Source organism: Enoplosus armatus, chromosome 16 (assembly GCF_043641665.1).
Source record: "Enoplosus armatus isolate fEnoArm2 chromosome 16, fEnoArm2.hap1, whole genome shotgun sequence".
Classification (NCBI taxonomy): domain Eukaryota; kingdom Metazoa; phylum Chordata; class Actinopteri; order Centrarchiformes; family Enoplosidae; genus Enoplosus; species Enoplosus armatus.
The window spans coordinates 3,957,461-3,981,279 of NC_092195.1; the positions used below are offsets into that span (position 1 = coordinate 3,957,461).

The 23,819-nt window shown below is 41.9% G+C and overlaps 1 protein-coding gene across 2 annotated transcripts in view; it reads left to right on the forward strand.

The window, feature by feature from the left end:
• The window catches only part of kcnk9 (potassium channel, subfamily K, member 9), a 33,480-nt gene extending 19,074 nt beyond the window's left edge, over nucleotides 1-14,406 (forward strand). For both annotated transcript variants that reach the window (XM_070921977.1, XM_070921976.1), the window contains one exon: nucleotides 13,523-14,406. In XM_070921977.1, coding sequence (XP_070778078.1) covers nucleotides 13,523-14,406 — 884 coding nt within the window. The remainder of the gene's footprint in view (nucleotides 1-13,522) is intronic.
• Nucleotides 14,407-23,819: the final 9,413 nt, after the last annotated feature.

The window sequence follows — 23,819 nt, forward strand, 5'->3', positions numbered from 1 at the left end:
TTCAGAGGGGAGACTTCAAAGACAGCTCACAGCATGCATTTAAATGGGGGAGAAAAAAAAAATTTGTGAAACATCCTTTCAAATGAAATATGGAATTATGATTTGCCTTGAAGGTTGCAGAAGCATGAGTCACCTTTGTTAATACTCCTCTCCCCTGTGGTGTTTTATCCCTGAAATTGCTCCCAGGCAGCGTTGTGCTGCGAGCTGAAGTGAAAAACACAAGATTGAAGAGCGGTGCTACAATGACTATCTGATAAGGTGCTGGGTGACTCATTGTTGATTAGTAGTTTTCAGGCGATAGGTAGGCCTCTAAGTCCCCTTTGTGAAAGTATGTTTGTGTGTGTGTGTGTGTGTGTGTGTGAGAGAGTGTTGGAAAGATAAACAGAGAATTGTAGGAGTGAATCTGAGTAGGCAGCACCACTATGAGTTTAAATCATTCTGGTTTACCTCAGATGCTCTGTCATTATATCTCAACACCATTGTCATCAAAACTAGGACTTTTTAAAAAAAATCGGATACAAGCTAGATGTATCATGCTAGTAGTCAACTTAGAGGCATGTTAGAATAAACCCAGCGATGGAGATGATCCTGATCCTGCCGCATGTGTCCAGAGAAGCGCCATTTGACACAACGATAAGCAATATGACTGCACATATATAACCTGAGTCAAGTTTTTGGCCTGTGTGGCAGCTTGGCTGACTCAAAATCAGCAGCGAGAACAATGAAACACAACAAAGGAGGGAATGATAAATAAATAATTCAGAAACTGAAGCTGCGCACAGTAGTTCTGAGCAAAAATGGGTGTTATTTTTGTGATTCTCACTCTATGGGTATATGTTACATCCTTCAATATAACCACAACTACAACAACTTCTACTAGTAGGCTCTTATTACTAGAACTATAGAACTGTTATCACTATCGGGCTGCAGTGAGAATGGAGCCTGAGTCTGAGTTGTTCTGCTCGTCATCGCTCTAAGCAGGCTGCCATAGTGTCTTGGTTGTATTGGTCAATTGGACAAGTTGCGGCTGACCTGGACCAGACGCTATTGACTAAAAGGCTTATTGTACATGATGTAGGAAGTGCCATCGACTGCCTGGATGTTGAGCATACAAATAAGTTATTTACTGAAGCAATGAAATCAAACAGCATTGGCACTGTCAAGAAGACAAGTGCACTCTGACAAACCCAATCAGCATTTCTCAAAACACACAATATGTATTTCCAGCCTTTGTGAAGATGCTCTGTCTATTGTCTCTTCATCATGCATATAGATGTCTGCAGTATGTATGCTCAGTCAGTGTGGAAGAACTGCTCAAAGAGAAAAATCCCCCCTGCAGCCCAAAAAGCATTTTTCCCATGGCGCTTTTATATTTGTGAAACTTTCCTCGAGCTGTGATGTCATCTCAACGATCAGGCCAGGACTGGGGATATTCAGTGGGCCGCATACCCCCGGAAGTAGCTCGAGAGCTATGAAGCTAGAAACTTGTATGGCTTATGCGCCAGTACATCCGTGATGACAATGCTAACATGCCGATGTTTAGCAGATATATTGTTTACTGTGTTCACATTCTTATTTTGGTGAATTAGCATGCTAACATAGCACTAAACCAGAACTGTTTAAAATTCAATGTGGGAGACATGAATGTGCATACAAAATTAAAAACAAACTACTAAAATCAACTGACAGTATTTAAGATTCTTCAGTGGTGGAACGTCCGATCGACAGACCAAGAGCAGGTACTGAATTAGTCGCTTGTATTATTAAGGGTTAGTAGAAACTAGACTCAGAATGGAGGGTGGCTGACATAAGGAACGTCATTTGTCTTGTAATTACAGATGTTTGGATTAATAAAGCCAATAATCTACTCAGAATAATCCAACCAAGTTACGACTATGATCTCTCTGCTTTTTAAAGCTGGTCAGACCAACAGCCATGTGTACTTTACCTGCACAACGCTGATACCAACTATTACTGTTCCCCACAAAATCTCCCGTGGAACTGCAGCGTATTAGCAGACACCAGACTGGCTCACTACCTTCTGTTTCAAGTATTATGTCTGGCAGGGCGGTGATGTCACCTGCACACTAACTGGTCACTGTCGGCCGACACACTGATTCAGTCACGTTGGTCTCCAGCATGGTTTTGGTGATTTGTAGACATGTAGGTTTCCATGTAACCATTGTTTCAACAGCAATTCAGTGAGTATATTTGAATGTATAGGACCTGCTTTACATTGAAATACAGTCACTGCAATGCTCAAAACAACAATGTACCAACCAACCAACCAACCAACCAACCGTTTAGCCCAGTTTGAACTGTCTCGATATCTTTTGACCTGCAAATGTTTACTGGTCACCAGTCGCATTCCACTAACTCGACTAGGTGTTTAAAACCTGACAATCTGCCACTTGCGATGCCACTGACGCTTGTTAGGTCTAACTTCTGCTTGTTAGGTCTAACTTCTGCTTGTTACTTCTGTCTACTACACACTGCTGTTTCCGACTGATTCTCCCTCTGCCATCCCAGCTCCTTCTTTTTCTACTCCCTCATTACCATACTTGGCGATGGCATCTCTTGCCTTGTGCATTCTGTGTGTCCCATATCTCAGTGACGTGTGTCTGTTGGCTGCTGTTCTTCATAGCCTCAGGGGGTTGTTTGTTGCGCTTCCCCGCTGAATCCTGCACTGCTGCTCGCATTCATCAGGGAGCACACTCATGAGAAGGGCCCGTTTCGCAAAATAAGAGTATCACCATTCACGGAATGAATGGATCTCCATCCTCAGATGCAAGTGTCATTGAGAGAATTACAGTCAGAATAGACACAACAGGACGTGCTCATGAGATGGATTACATACCTCGCATACATTGGCTGTACCTCAAGATTTAAGGAATCTCTGAGGAGCAACGGCACCCAGCTTCCAGAGGCAATACTGAGGATTACCAGCTTCTCTGTTCAGGTTGCTCAGCTTCTAGCTCAGACTCCCTTTTGTATACTGTCTACCTTGCCTCTCCAAGAAATATTGAGCTCCCCAGAGCAAACAGACAACTGAGGGACGACAAATTTAAAGCCGAGCCGTCCCCTATTGTAAATTGACTCTGCTAACGGTCCGTGCCTTAATCCAGCAAATGACCCTACACGTACATAACTCATTCCTGTTTATTTAACCTTAATTGCTGGTGCAGGCAGTCCGACACTTGCTTATGCAGTGACCTTGAGAACTTCTCTGAGTTCCCTCCCAGACAGCAAATGTGTAAATAAAGATGCAGGCAATGTGAGCTTTTGATGTGCTGGAGCACAACAGCAGTTTGGCTTCTCAAATCCTCTCATGGCATACTGTCTTAATATGGCAATGGGGTCTGAGTTTGCCCGTGTTTGTCTTGCATACCTAAACTGACTCATTTATCACATCACCCACAGGCACATGAAGGTATTTTGAAACTTGGAAGGGGGTGTACAGCATATTGTCGAATCAGACATGAATTAGAATGAGACATTTAATTCACATATGTCTTCTCAGAGTTGACATGAATTGTTTGTCCTCTATGAATTGCAAAAGTAGAAATAACATGAAAGTGTTAGGGTGGACGGGTCGGCAAAGCATTTAACTTTGACACTGAGGGCTACAGTTCACATCCAGCTTCATGCCAACAGCCAATATTGGTTTCTTTTAACCATGACGACGATGTTTTCCTCACCTTAAAGCTGCACTACTTAATATTTTTACATTAACAACGGATCAAATGACTATGTGTAATGTGAAAGGGGTCACTTACAGGGACAAACCGGAAGAGAATCATCACCTGGCACTGCAGCTCCCTTTTTTAGTATCTTTTGGCTGTTAGGGTCACTGTTCTCAATCTTGTTTCCAGCTGTCTTTGTGAAAAGGCTCTGATAAACACACTGCACGCTACCTGCTCAGCATCAAACGGCAGACAGATAAAGTAATCGACTTAGCTAGGGAGCGTGGTGGAGCATTTCGCAGCTAAAGAGAAAGATTTTTGAGACCAAAACATAGTTAAAGGGAGAGTGAATATTGGACTTACATTCATCAGGTGTACAGAAACATGGCTCCAAATGAATTGTAATGTGGCTCCACGTCTGCTGGGTGTGTAAACAGGCAGTTGTTTGCTAAAATGTTAGGCAGAACACATTTATAAGGTGATAATGTGTGGATGTAGTGGTTACGGCTTCTTCAGCCAGTGCTTTCTCGGAGCCAGCAGCTGGCTGCCATTAGTGGAGCAGCATCTTCTGCTGCAGGGCACTTGTGTGGTTGCCATGTTGTCTAAAGCTATAGTCAGATTGTGAGACCATAAAAGTGGTGATGAACATCAATTTCCTTCATTTTTCGTCCTTTTTTTTTATTGATTGAGTTTGACTTTCTGTATTGTATGGGGCACTGTTTGTGGGATCAGCCATGATGGCAATTCACATTGGCTGACTTTTTCTTCTCGTTTTCTTTGTTCCAAATAAACTGACAACATTAAAGGAACCACTTCCTGCCACTCATCATAAGTAGAGAAGCTACGGTTTAAGTCATTTTTGTGTTCAATAAGTTGGTGACTTAGAGCAGCAAAACATGTATGTTGGATGATGACCTAAGGTGGATCTGCTTTTTGTCTGTAATTCGTATGATCCTGCACTCATTTTACGTCTCTGGATGAGACCTTTGGACAAAACACTTAAAATGTAAATGTGATCTTTCTAAGCTGCTGGCAGGCCTCTCTGATATTGATGAAATTGCCTCTTCATTGGCGTAAAATTTCATGTTTGACATTTTTCCCTTAACAATAGAGTTAAGACGACCAGCAGCTGAAAGACCATAACCATTATGGTACCATAACAAAGTGGAATTGTGGGCAGACTTAGTGTTTCAAAAAGCACTGACAGCGAAAGGCTCCAGTCTGTAGTGGGTGACTGCGGTGTTCCCACTTCCCAGACGCATTAAGCTCTTGTTGGTGACGTGGTGGAGACTCAGGCAGAGAGCTGAACAAGGTGTTCTCACCTCTGTGCTCCCTGCTCTTCTTGACCTTCATTAAAATGCCGTGGCCTGTAGCAATTAATGCCACCGGGGCACCTGAAATAATACCAGGCAGATTAACCTGCGGATCAAACAGGCAAAAGGGGTTGGTTTAAGCAACTGCTCGACACTTGTAGAGTAGCTACCCAGGCTGTGTGTGGGTGCTAATGAGGAACTACCTTGATAGTGTTATGAATAATGAATGATGCGTATTATATAGCAACATGTGAAAAGGAATGAAAATCCACTCTACTCTACCGTTCTCTGTTCATGATGTGTTCAGAGGATCAAATGCGGATATCAACTGTATTTCTTTTTTAGTTTTGTGTGAATACTATATACTCTTTTCCAAATGAATAATTTCAATCCCATCCGAAATATACTCTTATTTCAGGTGGGATACAGCAAAAGGTTTTTTTGAAAAATTAAAGTGCAGTTGTAGTCCATAAAAGGGAAATGACATTTATGAAAAAGTGACAGTGATAAAGAACATAAAAATCAAACTTAAGATAACCCTTTTACTCCCCTAATACCTGCCCGTGGTAATAAGAAAATTAAGAGAAGAACCAGAAAAAAATAGTTAAAGCTGCACTAATCAGCAATATTTAATATATCCAATGGATCAAATGTGTAACTTGAAACTTAAATAAAACAGTAATCCTCTCAGCTTTTTAGTGTCTTTCAGCTCATTGTTTTGGTTTTACGCCCTCAACTTTACTGTTCTCTCAGAGGTCACTGGAGAAAATTAAGGCACCTAAATAAGCAACTGTTTGCTAACACATTTTCCCAAATCTGCATTTCATTATTAGTTATGGGGTCCTACACGAACACGTTATTATCTGCCCAAATTAGTTCATGACAGCTTTGTGTATTTGTGTTTTTGTCTGTGCTTTTTTCACTGGTTTGAAATGGGTGGTAACCCGTTGAAAAAAGGTGCTCATATTTCCGTGCAAATCAAAATCAGATAACAGTTTTGAGGCAGTCTGCTTTGTGTTAAACTGTGTTATGTTTATAAATAATTCATGAGGATAGGGTTTTAACTTTTATTATGTCGTATTTAGTCATGAATATTCAATTTTGCAGAGAAATACTTCATAGATTTAATTTGTTTTAAATCCATAAATGACCAGTGTGGAGGATTTAGTGGCATCTAGCGGTGAGGTTGCAGGTTGCAACCAAGTGAATACCGCTTCCCTCACTGCCCCCTTTCCAAGCGTTTAGGAGAACCTTCAGTGGCCTTCAGGTGTATTCAAGCAGCCACTTCAACGTAAAGACGCGAAAGGCCCTCTCTAGAGCCAGTGTTTGGTTTGTCCGTTCTGGGCTCCTGTAGAAACATGGCAGTGCAACATGGCGGGTTCCATGGAAGCGGACCCGCTCCCTATGTAGATATGAAGGACTCGTTCTAACGGTTCTTAGCTGCAGGTGATTATACACTAATGAAAACATAATTATGAACATTGTCTACCATTTCTGCCAATGGATCCCCTTATATCCAACTCACTGGTCCTTTACGGATTAATGCTGAGTCACAAGGTAGCAGCTGAGAGGCTGCCCGATCTGAAGCATCTGAACTCTTTCAAGGTGTAGGCTGTTGGTTAATTCATTAAGCCATTACATGACCGTGAGATGTTCCTTTTTCTTCCTGTGCAGGAAAAATTAAATATTTATGATATAATAATAGAATGATAGCATAATTGGATTTCGGCTGCCAGCTGTGTCAATTCAGAGTTTGAGCAACAATGACTCACACTCATTCACACGGACCTATGGCGCTCGCATTGTGGGCGTGGGCAGACATTCAAAATAAGTCATAGTAAAGTGGATTGGAGCCAAACACAGGTTGAGTCATGTAGTTTATGATGAGAGCTGCCTTGATATATTCATAAATGTGTAAAAAATTAGAGGCATTTTGGATATGACTGTGGAGAGCCACGGGGGGTGTGATGAATTTATTCAATTATAGATTAGAGAATTTGAGATGAAACAAGACAGCTGCAATTTGTTTGAATGGGATTATATTATATATATATAGTGTCAATAGGTTTGATGTAGTGATATACGTCTCGATGGACTGTAGTGTAATGTACTGTCTAATATTCTGCTCTTTGGTTTTCAACAGCCATCATCTTTAAAATACATTTGTAGCCACTCTAGCAGCTCTAGGGATGACGATGTCAGTCTCAACCATGAATTGATGGACTGTCATGAAGTATTGTGCAGACATTCACGGTCCCCAGAGGATAAATTCACAATGACTCCGGTGATCCCCTGACTCTTCTTTTCGTGCCACCATGAGGTTGACATTTTTGGTTTCTGATAAACCTTTGTCAACTATTGGATGGATTGCCATTACACGGTACAGGATTAATTATTTACATTCATTCATTCGGCAGCGACATACAAATAAGGTACAATACAAGCCACAGCAGATCAAGGAGTGCGACAAGGCCTGCAGGTACATGAAGTGACATATAAGCCCCTGGGGGATGGCTGTTTTAGTTGAAGAGCAGATGTGGCGCTGCATTTTGGACCGCTTGAAGAGGTTTTACTGTGCATGGTGGTTGCCCTGCCAGAAGGGCGTTATAGCAGTCAAGGTGAGAGATGGGCAATCCTAAGGACTTCCCCGACTTTTCTCCGTGTGCCACCAGCAGGTCAAGGTTTTCACTTATCCAGTGAAATATCTCAACACCTTTTGGACGGACTGGCATAGCATTCACGGTTCACAGACGATGTATCCTAATGACTTTTGTGATTCCTTGACTTTTTCCTCTGGTGCCACCGTGAAGTTCACAGTTGTGGTTTTGAAGGAGGTTTCTTGACAGCTAATGGATCGAGTGACATTTGGTGCACACATTCATGTTCCCCTTTGGCGATCCCCTGGCTTTTCATCTAGTGCCGTCATGATGTCAAAATGTTGTCCAATACTTTGGATTACGACCTGCAGCTGTACTTTGTTTAGTGGTAATTTCCGAATGTTTTCATGCTAACATGTAAACTAAGATGGTGGACATGGGAAACATTATACCTGCGACATCAGCATGTTAGAGCTGTCAGTGTGAGCATGTTAGCATTTAGCTCAAGGTGCTGCTGTATCTAAGGATAGCCTTACAGAGCTGCTGGCATGGCTGCAGACTTTCAGTCTCGTTTTATATGTTGTAGAAAAGGATTGTGCCAATCGAAGTGTACTGAACTACAGTTTTTACCTCTTCCTACTCCAAATGACACTAAAAATATTTTCAGGAGGCACCTTTGTGTGGACGTGTTCACACTTCCCACTCTGGTTTGTTCAAACATTTAAAGAGTGACTCAACAGATGTTCAGTGATACAGAAAGCTGTGAGAAGCTGCTGTACTAAACTGACCTAAAATGCTGTTCTCTGTGCTCACGTTAAGGCACACAGAAAATTAGACTTTTACTATGTTTTTTTGCTGTTTATTTTTTTTAGCAGATGGCCAGCCGATTTAGCTTTATTCCACTTTTGAATGCTACGCTTATGGAGCAGTGCTGTGAGCACTGTAAATGATTTTTAGCTGTACAATGTCAATCTCTTTCCATTAAAGCAATCAGTTGTTACATTGTTTATCATAATCCAACCTCCTTAAATATCAAGATGCACTAAAGGAGGCCCAAAAGGATTTCTGTTTAAGCAAAATCTGTTTAGAAGACAGTTTCTGAAAGATGTCATCTCAATTAGTGGATTCTCTGTTGCAGACACACTTTGTGCTTCCGGCTGATAAGACTGATTTGTTTTTCCAAACAAATCTCTGCTGCAGCTTGTAGGAGAATATAGATTGAAAATATGTCACGTGTCGTCTTCTTCCCCCTCGACGTCCATGGCAAGAATACGTTTTCAAAAATGTGCTTATTATGCAATATTTGAGTGGCCGCGCCTTTCTCGTGCTTTCACCCTTTGTTAAAGAGTGTGATTCTCTTTCGGCTGCGCTGAGCACACGCGTTCACCTGTGCACACATAAGCACAAAAGCACCTGTGCATGGCAGGGCTCTGTGCGGTGGAGCAAATATGTCTGTTCCCAAGACAACAGCAGATAATAGAGTCATTATAACAGGACAAACAGATTACACAGTGCAGCGCCGCCACGGAAAGCCACACATCCCATCAACGGCATCAAAGAAATACTTTAAGAGACGGGCAGGGCAAAAAATAAATAACTCAAGTTATGATAATTCATCTTTTTCCTTATTTTTTTTTTGATCTATGAAAGAGAGCATAGGTGTGAAATGCATCAGAGGACCCAGGCAAAACAGCAATCTGAAAAGCTTATTGTCTTATTGTCCAAGTGGACATTATTTGATATGAAAATGTCACGGATGATTACTTTTACAAGTTAATATCCGCTCTGTAGGTCTCCAGGTCATGTCACTGAGCCCCTGTAAATCCCTGCTAATTCCTGTATTTATTGCCTTGGAAATGTAAGGACACTAATGAACGCTGGAGCTAAAGCTGAAACACGAGAGCTCAAATCAACATGACATCACTGTGGCCGGGATTTCATTGCTCTTTATCCTTTTAATACACTGCTTTCATGACTTCCTGTGTCATCAGATCGACTTGGACATCACAGTGCCGTCAACCGTGGCCACACGGACACTTAGGCGCTCGTCTGACTGTGTGTTTTAAAGTGTAGAAGAAGGCGGCAAACCTGACGGGGAAACACGGCCCTGCAGTTGGCGGCTGTTGAATCGATAGCTAATACACTCCGGCGCGATTGCAGCAGGGAGAGGCTGTTGGGAGCCGCACACGAACCTCAAATGACTCGTCCAAACAGAGACAGTTTTTTTTTTATTTATGTAATGTCTTTGAGTGTGAAACATGATGTTGAATGCAGCAGATTTAGTTAATCTGTCGAGGTTGAAGCGCAAATCAAATGAAAGTTGTCATTTCTTCACAGCTGCCGCTGTAATTCATTATGTCCTAATTACTCCCTCACAACAAATTGAAACAATAAGAATCAATATCAATTAATTTGCTAATTTTGAGGGAAGGAGGGGAGAAGACAGATGGCCTGGTAGAATGCATTGACTAACACTTCTGGGATGTTGCAAGCATGCATCTTGCACATGGTGTTTACTTTGACCTTAACTGAGTTTTCACAAGCAGTATGCGAAGGGTCTTTAAAATTGGTTTCTCCTGCATGAATTCGATTCAATTCTGTGGGATAAAGCCACGAGTCATATTAGTGATCTTCCACAAAGCACGTCCCCATTAATATCCCCTCTGTGTTGTATGAGAGACAATGAAGATGTGTGTGTGTGTGTGTTTAACGTATTTTTCTAATAGGATTGTTCATGTTTGTTGATAAAAAGCCGCTCTCCCCTCCCCTGCGTGTATGTGGGAGTGATGTGCACGTTTGCCGCTCATTGTTCGAGGGATTCAATCGGCTCATTTGCAGTCAGCACACGGGTGTGCTGCTGCTGACCTGCCGCTGGTCCTTCAGCTTCCTGCACAGACCTCAAACTTCAAGGAGCAACCACTGATTCTGCATGTTTCAGTGTATTTAAAAAAAAAAACCATTTTCCAGAGCATGCCACAGTGTTTTAGGTTTTATTCTCTACCCTCCAGGCAGCCCACTGGTTCTCAGTGAGTTCAGCTCACTATGAACTTGAAAAGACTCACACATGCTCGAAATACTGTAGATAATCCACAGCCTTGGTTAGCTTTTGTCCAAGCAGCATTATTGTTTTTTGATTAAAAAAAAAAGCTTTTTCTGGAGCATTCAAGCACATATCACGGTCATCGTGTGACCTAAGTATGGAGCTTCAGTCACGTGATAAAAGGGGGGCGTATGTGATCACCGTTCAACTTAATAATTAATAATTCTGTCAAACTACTATTTCCAAGGTTAAGAGAGAGCTACCATGCTTTAGCACTGTGTGCCCTGAAATCACTTCTGTTATGATTTACAAATTAGAAGCTCAATTAAATTAATTGAAGTCGAAGCATTATTGCTGCTGGACTGCAGAATGCTCTAATCAGTCTGCACCCACAAGTGCATATAGTACAGTATACTGTTCATGATTTGTAGTTTGTAGAGCAACTCCACACTAGGCTTTGGAAGGAGAAAAAATCCTAGCTGCTCTGCCCCCCTGTGGTGTAACATCCCCCAGGACGTGCACCGGGCTTTGAACACAATTTCACATGGTGGCCAAACTGTGTAATTACAACTTCTGCGTTGGTCACGTGATGCAAAACTGGACCCAAAAAGACTTTTTCCCAAAAACGTATGTTGTTATTTAAATCAGTCTGTCCTTAAAGTTGCAAAATTTGCATCGTCTCGTTCATATGAGTGAGACCAAGCGGTTGGCAGGCTGGGTTAAAGGAAGCGCTACATGTGGAAGCTATGCGGAACATCCGGATGGCCCTGTCAGCTCTCTTTATGCATCCGTGACCACAGCTGGGTGTGGTCAGCTGTGGTCTGTTGTACTTGTGACCACACCCAGCTGTGATGTAGCATGGTGCTACAGTGCCACACAACGTCACTGCTTCACAGGGTGTTGAAAATCTCCTCTAGTTGGCAGGGAAAGTTACCCATCAGAGTGTGGTAATGTGTTGGATTATGACTTTGAGTTGAATCAAACTCAGGGCGAGTAGCACGAGCAAGGTTATATATCAACAAGTGTTTAGTCATGGTGATAGGGGTTTTTCTTCCACTTCCATCCGTTCTTTCAGTAATAAACTAGCGCCAGAGTCAGATCTCGACCACAGGAAGCCACTTTAATACAAACGCTTTGTCTGGGATAAAATCTGTAGCTGTTCTTTTCCAGCAGATACCAACAAACCTAAAGCGGATGTTTGTTCTAACTGCTTTTATTTTATCACAGAGACGATCCATCACTACTCTAAGTTGCAAGTGTGACGTGACACAAACAGTGCAGCGTGTCATTTTAGTCAAACTAGAAGAAGCAGGGTTTCTGTACATGTCAGTTTACATTACCTAAAGACAACTTAAAGCCGCATAATTTATTCTTTTGGCTAATTGGGGGCAGACAAACACAACTGTGTTGAAAACACAACATTGAGATGATAAAGACACACAAACACATTAGCATTCAGTTAGAGTTGTGTTTCTGGCCACCTTGTGAATGTAACTCCAAAATGTATTCTCCTTTTTACTTTGTTTTAGTCTCCACCAACCCTTGAGAAGAATACCTGGCTCTTTAGCTGCTAAACACTCCACCATGTTCACCAGGCGGTCCTTAACTTTGTCTGCCTGAGCTCGTTTGCAGAAAAACTGCCTCTCGACTGATGAGAGAAGACTTTGTGGGGTGGACAACCAAAACAATGTCAAAAAAAAGTCTGTAGATCAGGTACATATATCAGATTGAGTTGAGTGATAATTAACTGTGGGTTCATCACTAAAAGCGACATGTTTCATTACACTACATCGCACACGGTCATTCGACCCATTGTAAGTGTAAAAATAATGATAGTGCAGCTTTAAAGTTGCATGAATTCTGAAACTTTTTTAATTTAAAGAAAGCAAACGGATACAATTTAGGATCAAGCAAGTAAATACAAAATAGATTAAAGTCAATAGAAATGTTTAAATCTGCCTTTCAAGCCTTGATTATGACATTATTGGGAACAGACATTGTACATGTAAATATAAGTGCCAAGGTTCAAATCAGACTGCGAGAGCCGAGTTGTTGTTTTTTATAAGTGCATAACTAAACACATGCTCCGGTGGGTGGAAAGCCGTATGGGAAAACACAGAATCAATATTTGAGAGCGCAAAAACACAGAACTTGCTCAGGACATATCTGAAATGAATAAATACATGAGAAATGCAGTACAGCACACCGAAAATATTCTGTCTCCATTTGGAAGGAAGTTGTTGAAGTGATGCACATGCCAACCGATGGTGGGTGTTTCTTGGCTATGACTTTGGTGTTTGATACTCACAGTTATGGGCCGCGGTAGAGGAGAGATAATCAATACGACACTCTTTCTTTCAGCCCTGCATATTCAGGAGCAGTAGGCTCCATTCATGCTGTAATCTCTGAAGTAAATATCCTGCAAAGCACATGCAATCATTTGTATTGCATTAGAAAATGAAATCTAACACCGTGTATGAATCCTATTGTCAGCCCCACAGGTTGATTTTCAAAAGGTCTGTTTGTGTGTGAGTCAGCAGCTTGTGGCCTGAAGATAAAGTTTAATTAAGCTAAAAGCTTCACTGGCTCCTTCATGACTCCTTTTTCCGAGCCCTCCCCCAAACTCTTCTCCCTCACCGGAAACTTCTGACTAATTGGACGCCCCACTCGCCATAATCTTTGAGCCCAAATAAGATTAATGAACAGACACATTTCTGTGGCATGCACCTACTTAATACCCCTTTTGGCAGTGCTCGCAGACTCTTAGGGAGATTTCTTGCTTGGTCATGTTTGTAAACAAAAGCTGATCTGGGGCTTTTTGAGTGGCAGGTAGTGCTCGTGACGCCACTGCCGCATCCCTAATCTGCTGTCTGTCTGCTCTCTTCTCAGGCTATGGGCATGCAGCGCCGGGGACCGACGCAGGGAAGGCCTTTTGCATGTTTTATGCTGTCCTGGGAATCCCATTGACTCTTGTCATGTTCCAAAGTCTGGGCGAGAGGATGAACACTTTTGTCAAGTACCTCCTGAAGCGCATCAAGAAGTGCTGCGGCATGAGCATCACCGACGTGTCCATGGAGAACATGGTGACCGTAGGATTCTTCTCCTGCGTCGGCACGCTGTGCATCGGGGCCGCTGCCTTCTCCCACTACGAGGACTGGAGCTTCTTCCAGTCCTACTATTACTGCTTCATCACATTAACAACTATAGGCTTTGGGGACTTTGTGGCCCTTCAAAAGAACAGGGCCCTCCAGAAGAAGCCCCTGTATGTGGCCTTTAGCTTCATGTATATCCTGGTGGGCCTGACCGTCATCGGGGCCTTCCTCAACCTGGTGGTGCTCCGCTTCCTGACTATGAACAGCGAGGACGAGCGGCGGGATGCCGAGGAACGGGCTTCGCTAGCCGGCAACCGGAACAGCATGATCATCCACATCCAGGATGAATCGCTGCCGCGGGGCCGGCGGCGGCGCGAGCCGTACCGGGCGGAGGTGACTGATTTGCAGTCAGTCTGCTCCTGTATGCACTACCACTCGCATGACTTCGGCAGCTCTGGGGGAGGGATGGGAGGCCTGGGCTGTGCCTTCTCCCATCAGAACTCATTCAGCTCGCAGCTGAATCCCAATCAGTACTTTCACTCGGTTTCCTACAGAATCGAGGAGATCTCGCCCAGCACCTTGAAAAACAGCTTCTTCCCTTCGCCCATCAGCTCGGTGTCGCCGGGCCTTCACAGCTTCACAGACAATCACCAGCTCATGAGGAGAAGAAAATCCATCTAAACCCTGACACACACAGGACAAAAGAGTTTCCATGTTTTATACACAAGGTCAAACATTTCCAATGCTGCTCCTTACCAAATCTTATTTCAGCACTTTTTTTTTTTTTCCCTTTTTGGTTGATGTATTATAAAAAAAGTATTCTTGGGAACAGATGAAGAACACTGCGCGGAACAGCAAGCGTGGACACAACGGGATGCAAAGCATGAAGCATGGATGTCTATTTTTTCAAGAGATTGCTCCATTTACAGACACTACACAAACTACAAGACCTTCCTTATTTCAGATTTACAGTACAAAATTGATATATTAACTTTGGTTACATGCCAAATGATGCACACTGGGGGAAATGCTATTTTTCAAAAGGGAGTATGCTTGTTTCACCTTAACTTGAAGAAACTTTTACCGTTATGTACTATTCCATTGCCTCACTGCAGACAGAGATTTTAAAATGACTTAAAGCATCAGGTATTGTTTTCTATAAGCAATCATATATTCCAATGGTTTCGCCACACATCAAGCCAAAATATTGTTGCCAATATTAGCATGTGCATTAGATGTCATTTAATGAGTGTGCCATGGTTTTGTGTCATTCTTTAGTCTGTTGATAGAGCAGCTGTATGAAGGGCGTCTGTTTGTCTTGGATTCAAAGGATCATGCTGCTGTTATTGATATTTCACCCTCGTCTCGAATCAGATCTGGCCACAAAAGCTTTAATTTCACCCGCAGCCTTTTTCATAGTCAGAGTTAAAATTGAACTAAAGGAAAATCCACCCGCCCCACTACACTGTTAAACTGATTTGCCAGATTCTTTGTGTATATTTTTCCCTATTGACATTGGTATTGAATATCAGCTCAATTAAAGTGCACTCCTCTCTACATGACTATTTTGCACTGATATTCAGCAATCATATGAGGATAACTACATTGTAAAAGAGGCAGAGAGACCAGTTTCTTCATTTACAGTCACCTTAGTAGACCAGAATGCAATTCAGCTAAAGATCTGTAACAAAGGGGTCGTTCTGCTATTTAGTGTTCCGTAACGTTTGGAGACCCACAGGTTGTGTTTCCCTCATGGCTCTAAAGTACTTGTGCTAGTACTACTACCACTACTACTTCTAGTAGTAGTAAAATTGGTGGAGTGGCCCTTTAAGGTGGCGTTGTGGCTATGATCATGTGATCACTGATACGCCTGCTCTTCACAAACTGAATGGCCAGGTAGCTCCACACAACCACCTTTGATTGGATGCAACAAGATCTTGAATGAATGAAGTGAGCATCACAGTCTGATGATATAGGACAGTGTGAGAGGATCGGAAGGTGGAATTTTCCTTTAACCTGCAGCTACCAAAGTGCAATTAATTAAATGACTCCTGCTAGACTAAGAGAATAAGAAATGTAAATTCCAATCAAAGAACATGCATGATCAGGCTCCAAAGTCCTGCATAGCACTGTACGGGATGCACGCCCGTAGCAGCTGACCCTGAGTCTGCAGATGGACCCTGCTCAGACCTAACCACGCAGCGCTGGGAGCGGAACCGTTTACCGTGACGGAAAAGCATGCAGATCCAAACTGACAACTCTTGAGGTTTGGATGCACTTTGGAGCCATTAGGGAAACGCAACCTGATAAACGCGTCAACACGGAAAAGAGCAGAACGAGTGAGTATGACTTAATGTGAGCAGACAGCTGAAGATCACAGATAAGAAAAACTTCATAACATCAGTATGATCCTTCTGTAAAATACCAGAAGAAAGAAAAGGGGATAGGGATTTTTTTTTTTATGTTTGAAAGGTCTGATAAGTGCATGAACTTTGTATGATGAATGGGGAAATAATTTCAAAATAACTTTAAAAGTATCGTAATGATTTACAACATGAGCTTTTTCTTCTGCCTGCAGCAATTCCTGCCCGATTCCTGCAGTTCTTGAAGGGATACACTTTATTTACTTGATTTCTACTTTTTCATTCAAACAAACAAATTGACAGAACATTGTACAAACTGTACAATAACGTTTGTCCTCAGGTTTGAATGAACCAGCTCTTTTAGGTTTTCTCCCATAACCCGACACAGTCCCGGAAGTGCACACGCATCTGCCAAAACAACACAATGAACATATCAAATCCTCATTTCCAAATAGTAGGACTTTTTCAGAGAAATGCGACTGAGATGCATCATCTCACTGAGGCTGGTGCTGCGTCTGATGCAGACGTGTACACCAGGAGTCAGCTCGCATCATAGGCATCATTTGTGAGAGCCACAGGGCTGGAAAACATTTGAGCAATTCTGGATATTTATGTTGATTTCAGGCCTGTTTTAATGCCCAATGCGCCTTTGCTGTCATAGCTGACCCACTGCTAGCTGTCAAAAAAAAAAGACAAAACCTTCACTGAGCTCCTAAATTAAGCAGGATTAAAGCGCTAAACGTGATTTCTAAATGCTTTTTAAGCTGTAAATGTATATTTAAGTGTGTGTTGTTTGTAAAGGCTGGAGTAAATGGGAGCTTTTTTAAGTTACAATACACAGCGCTGGGAGCTATTTCTTTTTTCCCTTAGCAAGTTCTAAACTTCAAAAATGAATCAATATTTCTAGAAACAATTCTTACACCAAGTTTCTGGATCTTCACTTTCAGGAAGCGTTACCTTCAGTATTCTCTGCAGCCTAGGGTTTAACAGGCTTCTATTCATTTCCTGGGTAGCTGAACACGCATTATAAGGTGAATGCCACTCTGTTTGGGCAAATGGTAAATTGCCATGGATCCTATTCAGTTGTGACAAACGTAACCAGGCGTGGAGTCTGAGATAAGCCCTAAAAGCATTGTTTCATTATTGGAACTATACTGGCTTATCTAAATATCCTGTACAATATGTTTATAACAACCTTTGGAATAAAAAGGCCTTTTCATGGCTGAGATGCATATGTATTTTTACACATTAGCATATGTGCCTTGAAGAAACAGCAGTCAGTGTTTCTGTTGAAGTGGGCACATTTAAATAAGGTGGCTGTGGATCTGTTTGTGCTTTAGCAAACCTATTGGAGGATTATGAAGGTCTGGCTTTGGGGCTAATAATAGTGCAGATGGGGTTAATGTATAGACAGATATACGTCCTGACAAGCAAGTACATATGAGGAGATGTACCTTCTATAACCACGAACACACCCAGCGCCAAAGCAGATTGAATCACTCCCTGACTTACGACACAATCATCCTATAATAGCTTGAAGGGTCATTTCAGTGTATGGCAACGTGGATCTTCTTTTCATAGTTTTGGCCATCATTCCTGAGATTTGGGACTGCCACAACATCACGAGTCAGATTGCGCAAGAGACATAAGCAGGCAGATGATTAGACAGGTTCAAAGGTAATGCATGTGATATTCCGTCAACGAATCCCATTAAAAGACCAAAAGCAACAAGGAAATGATCCTACTAACAAGTATTGCCTGTTTAGCCACGGCTTGAAATAGCTTATTCCAGTGTGCCACAGAGCTCCATTGTTGTCCAAAACTATTAAAAACACATCAATGAAAAACACTGTTGCACAGACTGACATGTTCTGTCATTATGATGAACGTGGGCACTGTAGTTTATTTTGAGTTTGTCCCACATATTCAGTCCTGCTGTTGTAAAACTCACTAGAGCACCACGTGTATTACTCCCCATCTGAAAATAGTCCCCAACAATTGCAAACTCCTGTTTGAGTAACATTTGCTTCTACACTACAGTGCCCAGCTGTTTTAGGAAATTGCTTAGCCTATCTACCTGTTTTTAAAGCTGCATTAATTTTGTTTTTGGCCACTTGAGGGCAGCAGAACAAGCTGAAAACACAACATTGACGTATTAAACCTTTACTTTATTTTTTGGTTTTATTTCAAGATACATTTAAATCCAATATTCACTCTCCTTTTAGCTCTGTTTAGGTCTCTACTAAATCCCGAGAAAAATAACTGGCTCCTTAGCTTGCTAGTTGCTTTGCTATGTTCACCAAATAGTAGCTAACTTTGTCTGCCTGATATTTGGAGCCTGACAGGCAGCATACAAGCCAAAACATTTACCAAAAATAGACAAAAGAAACTGCAGAGTTGGGTGACTATTCTCTGTGGGTACATCACTACAAGTGATCCTTTTCTCATTACATCAGTCATTTGATCCATTGTTCATATAAAAATATTGATTAATGCAGCTTTAGAGATTTATGTCTTCATTTGGAACAAATGAACTTTGGGCTGAGTGTCACAAACAGCGTAGGAAAGTCAGAAAGTATTGAGGGGAGGACTAGCAAATTGTTGTTTTTGGTCTTTTCATAGGATTTTCTGACAAAAAGAAAAATATAATGTATAATAATGTAAGCCTTATCCTTTGAACAAACCCCCTGGTTAGTCAAACTTACTTGGAAGAGAAAACAAAGGTAATGGTAAAATTATACCCCAAACTGTTTGTTGTTGGTTTTCCTGTGCAATGAGAGATTATGGCAGGCCTTTCGGGTCTTACCTCCAAAAAAGTGTTTTAGAGAATCTGACTATTCGCTAACACCTCTTTGATGTTGTGGCTTTTCATTTCTTGCCTCATTGGAATTTGTTAATGTTGCCTTGTTTCCAAGTCTCAGCTACTATTTTTTGGTAAATACCATGTTACTATAACCGTCAACAATGATGGCCAAAGGTGCAAAAATAGGACCCAAGTTGTGATAAACCGGAATGAACATTTCAAGACTGATAACGCTGAGCGAATATCTGCTTATAATAAGTGTCACTGATGGAGATCAGTGTCGTCTGCCTTCCATTCAGTTCACAGTCAAACTTTTCCAAGCAACATTTTGGGGAATGTATCAGCCATAATGGATGTTTCTTTTGAAAGGCAGCAGCAAACAAATGAACTCATTTGCTTTTCATGAGCTGCAAGTCGGATCGTTTTTCATACACCCTCCCACACGCACACATATTACTCAGATTTGTCTGCCATCACGCCACATGTCATATTGATGGCCCTCGACTGAATGTTACTCTATAACACAGATGGCGCAGAGACACAGCCACACACACACACACACACACACACCGTCGCTCTCAACAGACAAACAGCGCGACATTTTGTTTTCTCGCACGTCTCCCTGCCACGTGGCATCAGACAACACGAAGGTGAATTGATTCCTGACGGTTATTGGCGGTTGTTTGTTTTTTGGCATTTCGTACGTAGCCGTGCTTGGCTTCCAAACGTCGTTTACTGCATGTGGCAGTATGTGCAGGCCATTTCTCTGTCAACAGTGCCATGTTTTCCTATGACAGGGACAAAGAGACACAAATTGCACTACTAGCTGTGTAATACAATATAATAGAAAGGCTGTGTTCCATAACTTCTCTTTGTGAAATATCCTTTGCAATAGGTTCTTCTGTAGGTCTGATGAACAAATAATAATATGTACCATATTCCTTACAGGAGATTATATCCCATCTCGTTGGCATCCATGTGGTTTGACGGTCATGTTGAAGCAACTTGACGTCTTCTGTCTGATTTTTGAAACTGATGTCTGTACAGTACACTCCTATATGGGTCTGCTCTCTTTTCAACACACAGAGAAGAGACTCTTGAGAAGTGTTCAGAGTGAAATGAACATTTTACATAACATTTTACATTTGTATGTTTTCTGTTTTTTTTTCTTTCTTTCTTTCTTTCTTGTTTTTTATTTTATTAAATTTTTTTTCTTCTGGTGCGTGCGTGTGCATGATTTGGTGTGGATGACTCACTGGGTTACGCGGCCTGGGTGAAGCCATAACACACTTGAATAAAAATGAGCCTCCTTCTGAAACCTTCTGTCTTCTTCTGACATGCTGCTCGACTGTGAGGTTATTTTAATTCACAAGTGTTTTTTTCATTGTTAGAAACAGTCAAACTCAAGACCTGGAGTTTATATATTCATTAAAACAACAGTTTCAACGATTTCTAAAGGCGCCGTAGGCTTGTTTCTCCAACTAAACTGATTCCAGATCAACAGAGCAACTTTGAACTTACTAATACTGTGAGAATTCATTAAAAGTACCTCTTGGGTATATTTTATTAACAAAGCTAGAGCTAATATCTTTCTTAAGATGGCAAGACTATTTCAAAGTCAAGGTGAGCGCGTGTGGCCGTCTAACATTTGAAGCTAGCGGAGCCTGACCTCCAAGAGTATCAGCTGATAAATACATAAAGAGACACTGTGAGCAAAACTGAAGAGTCTCAGCCTTAAATATTCAGACTTTCAGGCAAGGATCAGATCAGAGTGGAAAAATCTTAGCTGCGAGAAAAAAAAAAGAGATAATCTTATGCAAACCCGTGCCTCTGTTTTGCTTATTTAACTTTCACTTTATTTTCATGAGTCAGAGTTAAAGGAATCACTTGACATTTTGGCAAACTCGCTTTCTTGCAGAGAGTAAGATGAGAAGATTGATACCTCTCTGAGATTCAGCGTGGTGTCAGTCCTCTCCTCTACCTCTTGGAAAGAAAGCTAACAAGTGCATTGTGTATGCGTTTTTGCCAATTAGACCAATAACCAGTGTCATATGGCATAAAATGCAACGTCTCTTGAAATCTGGCTGAATGTGACTGATAAAGGATCTCTGTTGTCCAGTGCTTCTTCTTCTCTCCAAGTGGCCCGCGTAGTGCAGCTGGGTGTTCAGTAGGTGGGAAAATGAGCAGGCAACATCCCTTTTTATCCCTTCCCACACCGCAGTAATTATACTGTCAGCCGTGAACGTCAGGCAACGCAGAGGGCGACACAATAAGAGCAGTGGCAGAGGGGCGTTGAGGCCATCTCTTGGCGTCAAGCCTGTAATTTTGCATCTTAAATGATCATGTAAGCGGAGCCAAGTTGTTCTGCAGCGGGACCATCTCCACCATACCACTGATATGATGAAGCTTTGCAATAAGCAGGTGCTGACATGCTGCCTTCTCTCTCTGGCTTTTGTTGGGGGTTTTTTTTTGGGGGGGGGGGGGGCTGAGGCGAGAGAATGAGACAACGGAGAACAGGAGATGTTCAACGATGATTGAGTCTGTCTGCCCGATGAGAAATGGATCTACTGTAGGAGGCACAACTGCCCACTAATACGAGTCTCATCCATCGCAGGAAAACTCTGCGACAGTCTGCCTCTAAATATAATAAATGAGGCTGACGTGGGAACGACGGAGCAAAAATTTAAAACAAGCCGCTGTCTGAAAGTGACTAAGATCTGCGGATATTCCTGCAGGCGACGCGCACCACATCATTGTCTTATCTGGCCTGTCGGAAGATATTTACACTGAGAACTGTTCCCAGAGCTGGGGCTTGGAAGAGAATTTGATCAAAGTTTAACTCCAGTGAATGCTGACGATGTTAAGGACATCTCTCTGATATTGAGTTGCGGCACCTTTAGCCACTATTCAGTCGCTCCGAAGGGTTACAAATCCTTCTGTAACACTTGTGCTTCTCTTTATATCTCGGTGGTTTTGATTAAATGTGTGATAAAAGGCATAAAGGCTTTTACCTGGATTAATCTGATCAGTTTAAGATGAAAATAAGCATCTTAAACATATAGTGTATACACAAAGCTAGGAAGTACAACAAAGGCACTATGCTGCTGGAGAAAGTCACATTCTAGTCTTTTTTCACAGGTTAGTGTGGACCTGAGTTGTGAGCAGTTCAACCACAGTGGTTTTCCTTCTTAAAAATGTTTAATTTGAAGGACTTGTGTAGGCCTGAAGAGATTCAGGAAATGTTCAGTATTTGCAAGAAGCCCCTTGTGAGGGGGTTGCGAGCCCCAGATTGAGAACATGTGGCATACATATTTTCTTAAAGAACCCAGTATATTGGGATAACATGTATGTATATTTTATAAATATTTAAGATATTTCTTGACAAGGCTTTAATGCCTCAAGAACATCCTGAATGTTATCCGCATTACATTCAAACAGCAACAGAGGATTCAGCATGAGGCTCCGCTGTGCTGATCTCCACCAGCTCCTTGACAGCTGCCTGTGTTCTGCACGTGATGATGATGATGATGATGATGATGATGACGAGGACACAAAACTCCACCGTTGCTGCAAATATGCAAAGGAGGTCTCTGGCACCATCTAGTGGCCAGCAAAATGCAAAATGACCTGCTGCAATTTGACTTCTTCATTATCATTTGAGCAGCCATTCCTCTTAAGTCAATGTAAAGTTGCACTGCGGGGAGCGGAAAGCAACTCTTCGTCAACAAGGCCTCGCCGTGAGTGTGCATATTGGCTGCCACTAAGCTGGATATCATTAGAGATCAGCGTGCTGGCACTGTGACCCAAATCTGCTTAATTACATTATGGCCACTAAAACCTTTTCCAACTGCAGTGTCACACGAGCAGACACAGGGACAACAACAAGGCCGCTCTCTCCTGCGCCGCGACCAAGTGAATCCACAAAGAATCCAAGCAGAGGGATGTTCGCCAAACCTGTGAGTATGCTGTAGCACCAACAGGCAGTTTTCTGCGGTTGAAATGGTCTGTCACTGGCAGCGGACCTAGCTGATGTTAGTTTGAGCGACATGTAGTGGAAGAGAGGGAACATGCTTGTGGATACAGTGTGTATCCTTATCAACCGTATATTATGAGACAAACAAATATGTGCTGTGTATGCTTGGTTTTCATGAGGAAACTGATACAAGGAATTTGTGTATGTTTCTAGCAGTAAATAGTAGTTATCAGTATTCCACTTGTCCCTGTTGTGAGGAGAGCTTTGGGTTCTGCTGGTTAATTTCACATTATACATTTAGAGCATCACAGAATCTTTAGTTTGGTTCGAGGTGCATGTGTTAATGTAAATGCCATATTGCAGTATTCTCTGTCTCAAAGATGTTTCGGTATCTCTTCCTAGGCAAGGCATACTTTATAAAGTTGTAGCTAATGGCTTCAGTAGTGGTTAATAAATCATTTACGAATGCTTTTTAAAACTAATCATTAAAAGCATTTTGCAAGAGCAGCTCAACCTGTTTTGTCTTTTCAGCTAGCTCTTTAATCCACCACTTGTGTACCCTCTAGAACATTAGTCAGTTCCCAAATGTCTTTGTTTGTGACCCTTTGATAGGAAGTAATATCTCCTTATAACCCTTATCACACGTTGCACGTCGTTAGTTGTGAGCAGGTTAATCTAGGAGCGATGAGAAGTAAAAAACATTTACATCTCAAGACTTGATGGATGGTAGTGGTGAAAGAACCATTTAGTAATGACATGATAACGTTTATAACTGCAGACTGTGTTTTACAAAGTAAGAAGCCTCCGAGGTTTTTTGGATGACTTTCTCATTTTAAAGAAGCTATTAAGCCTGCAGTTCTAAATGTTAGTAAGAAATGGGGTCCTCAGTTTATAAGAAGCCATCAAGTCTGCAGTTGTAAATATTAATCAGTTGTTAATAAACGGACTATGGCCT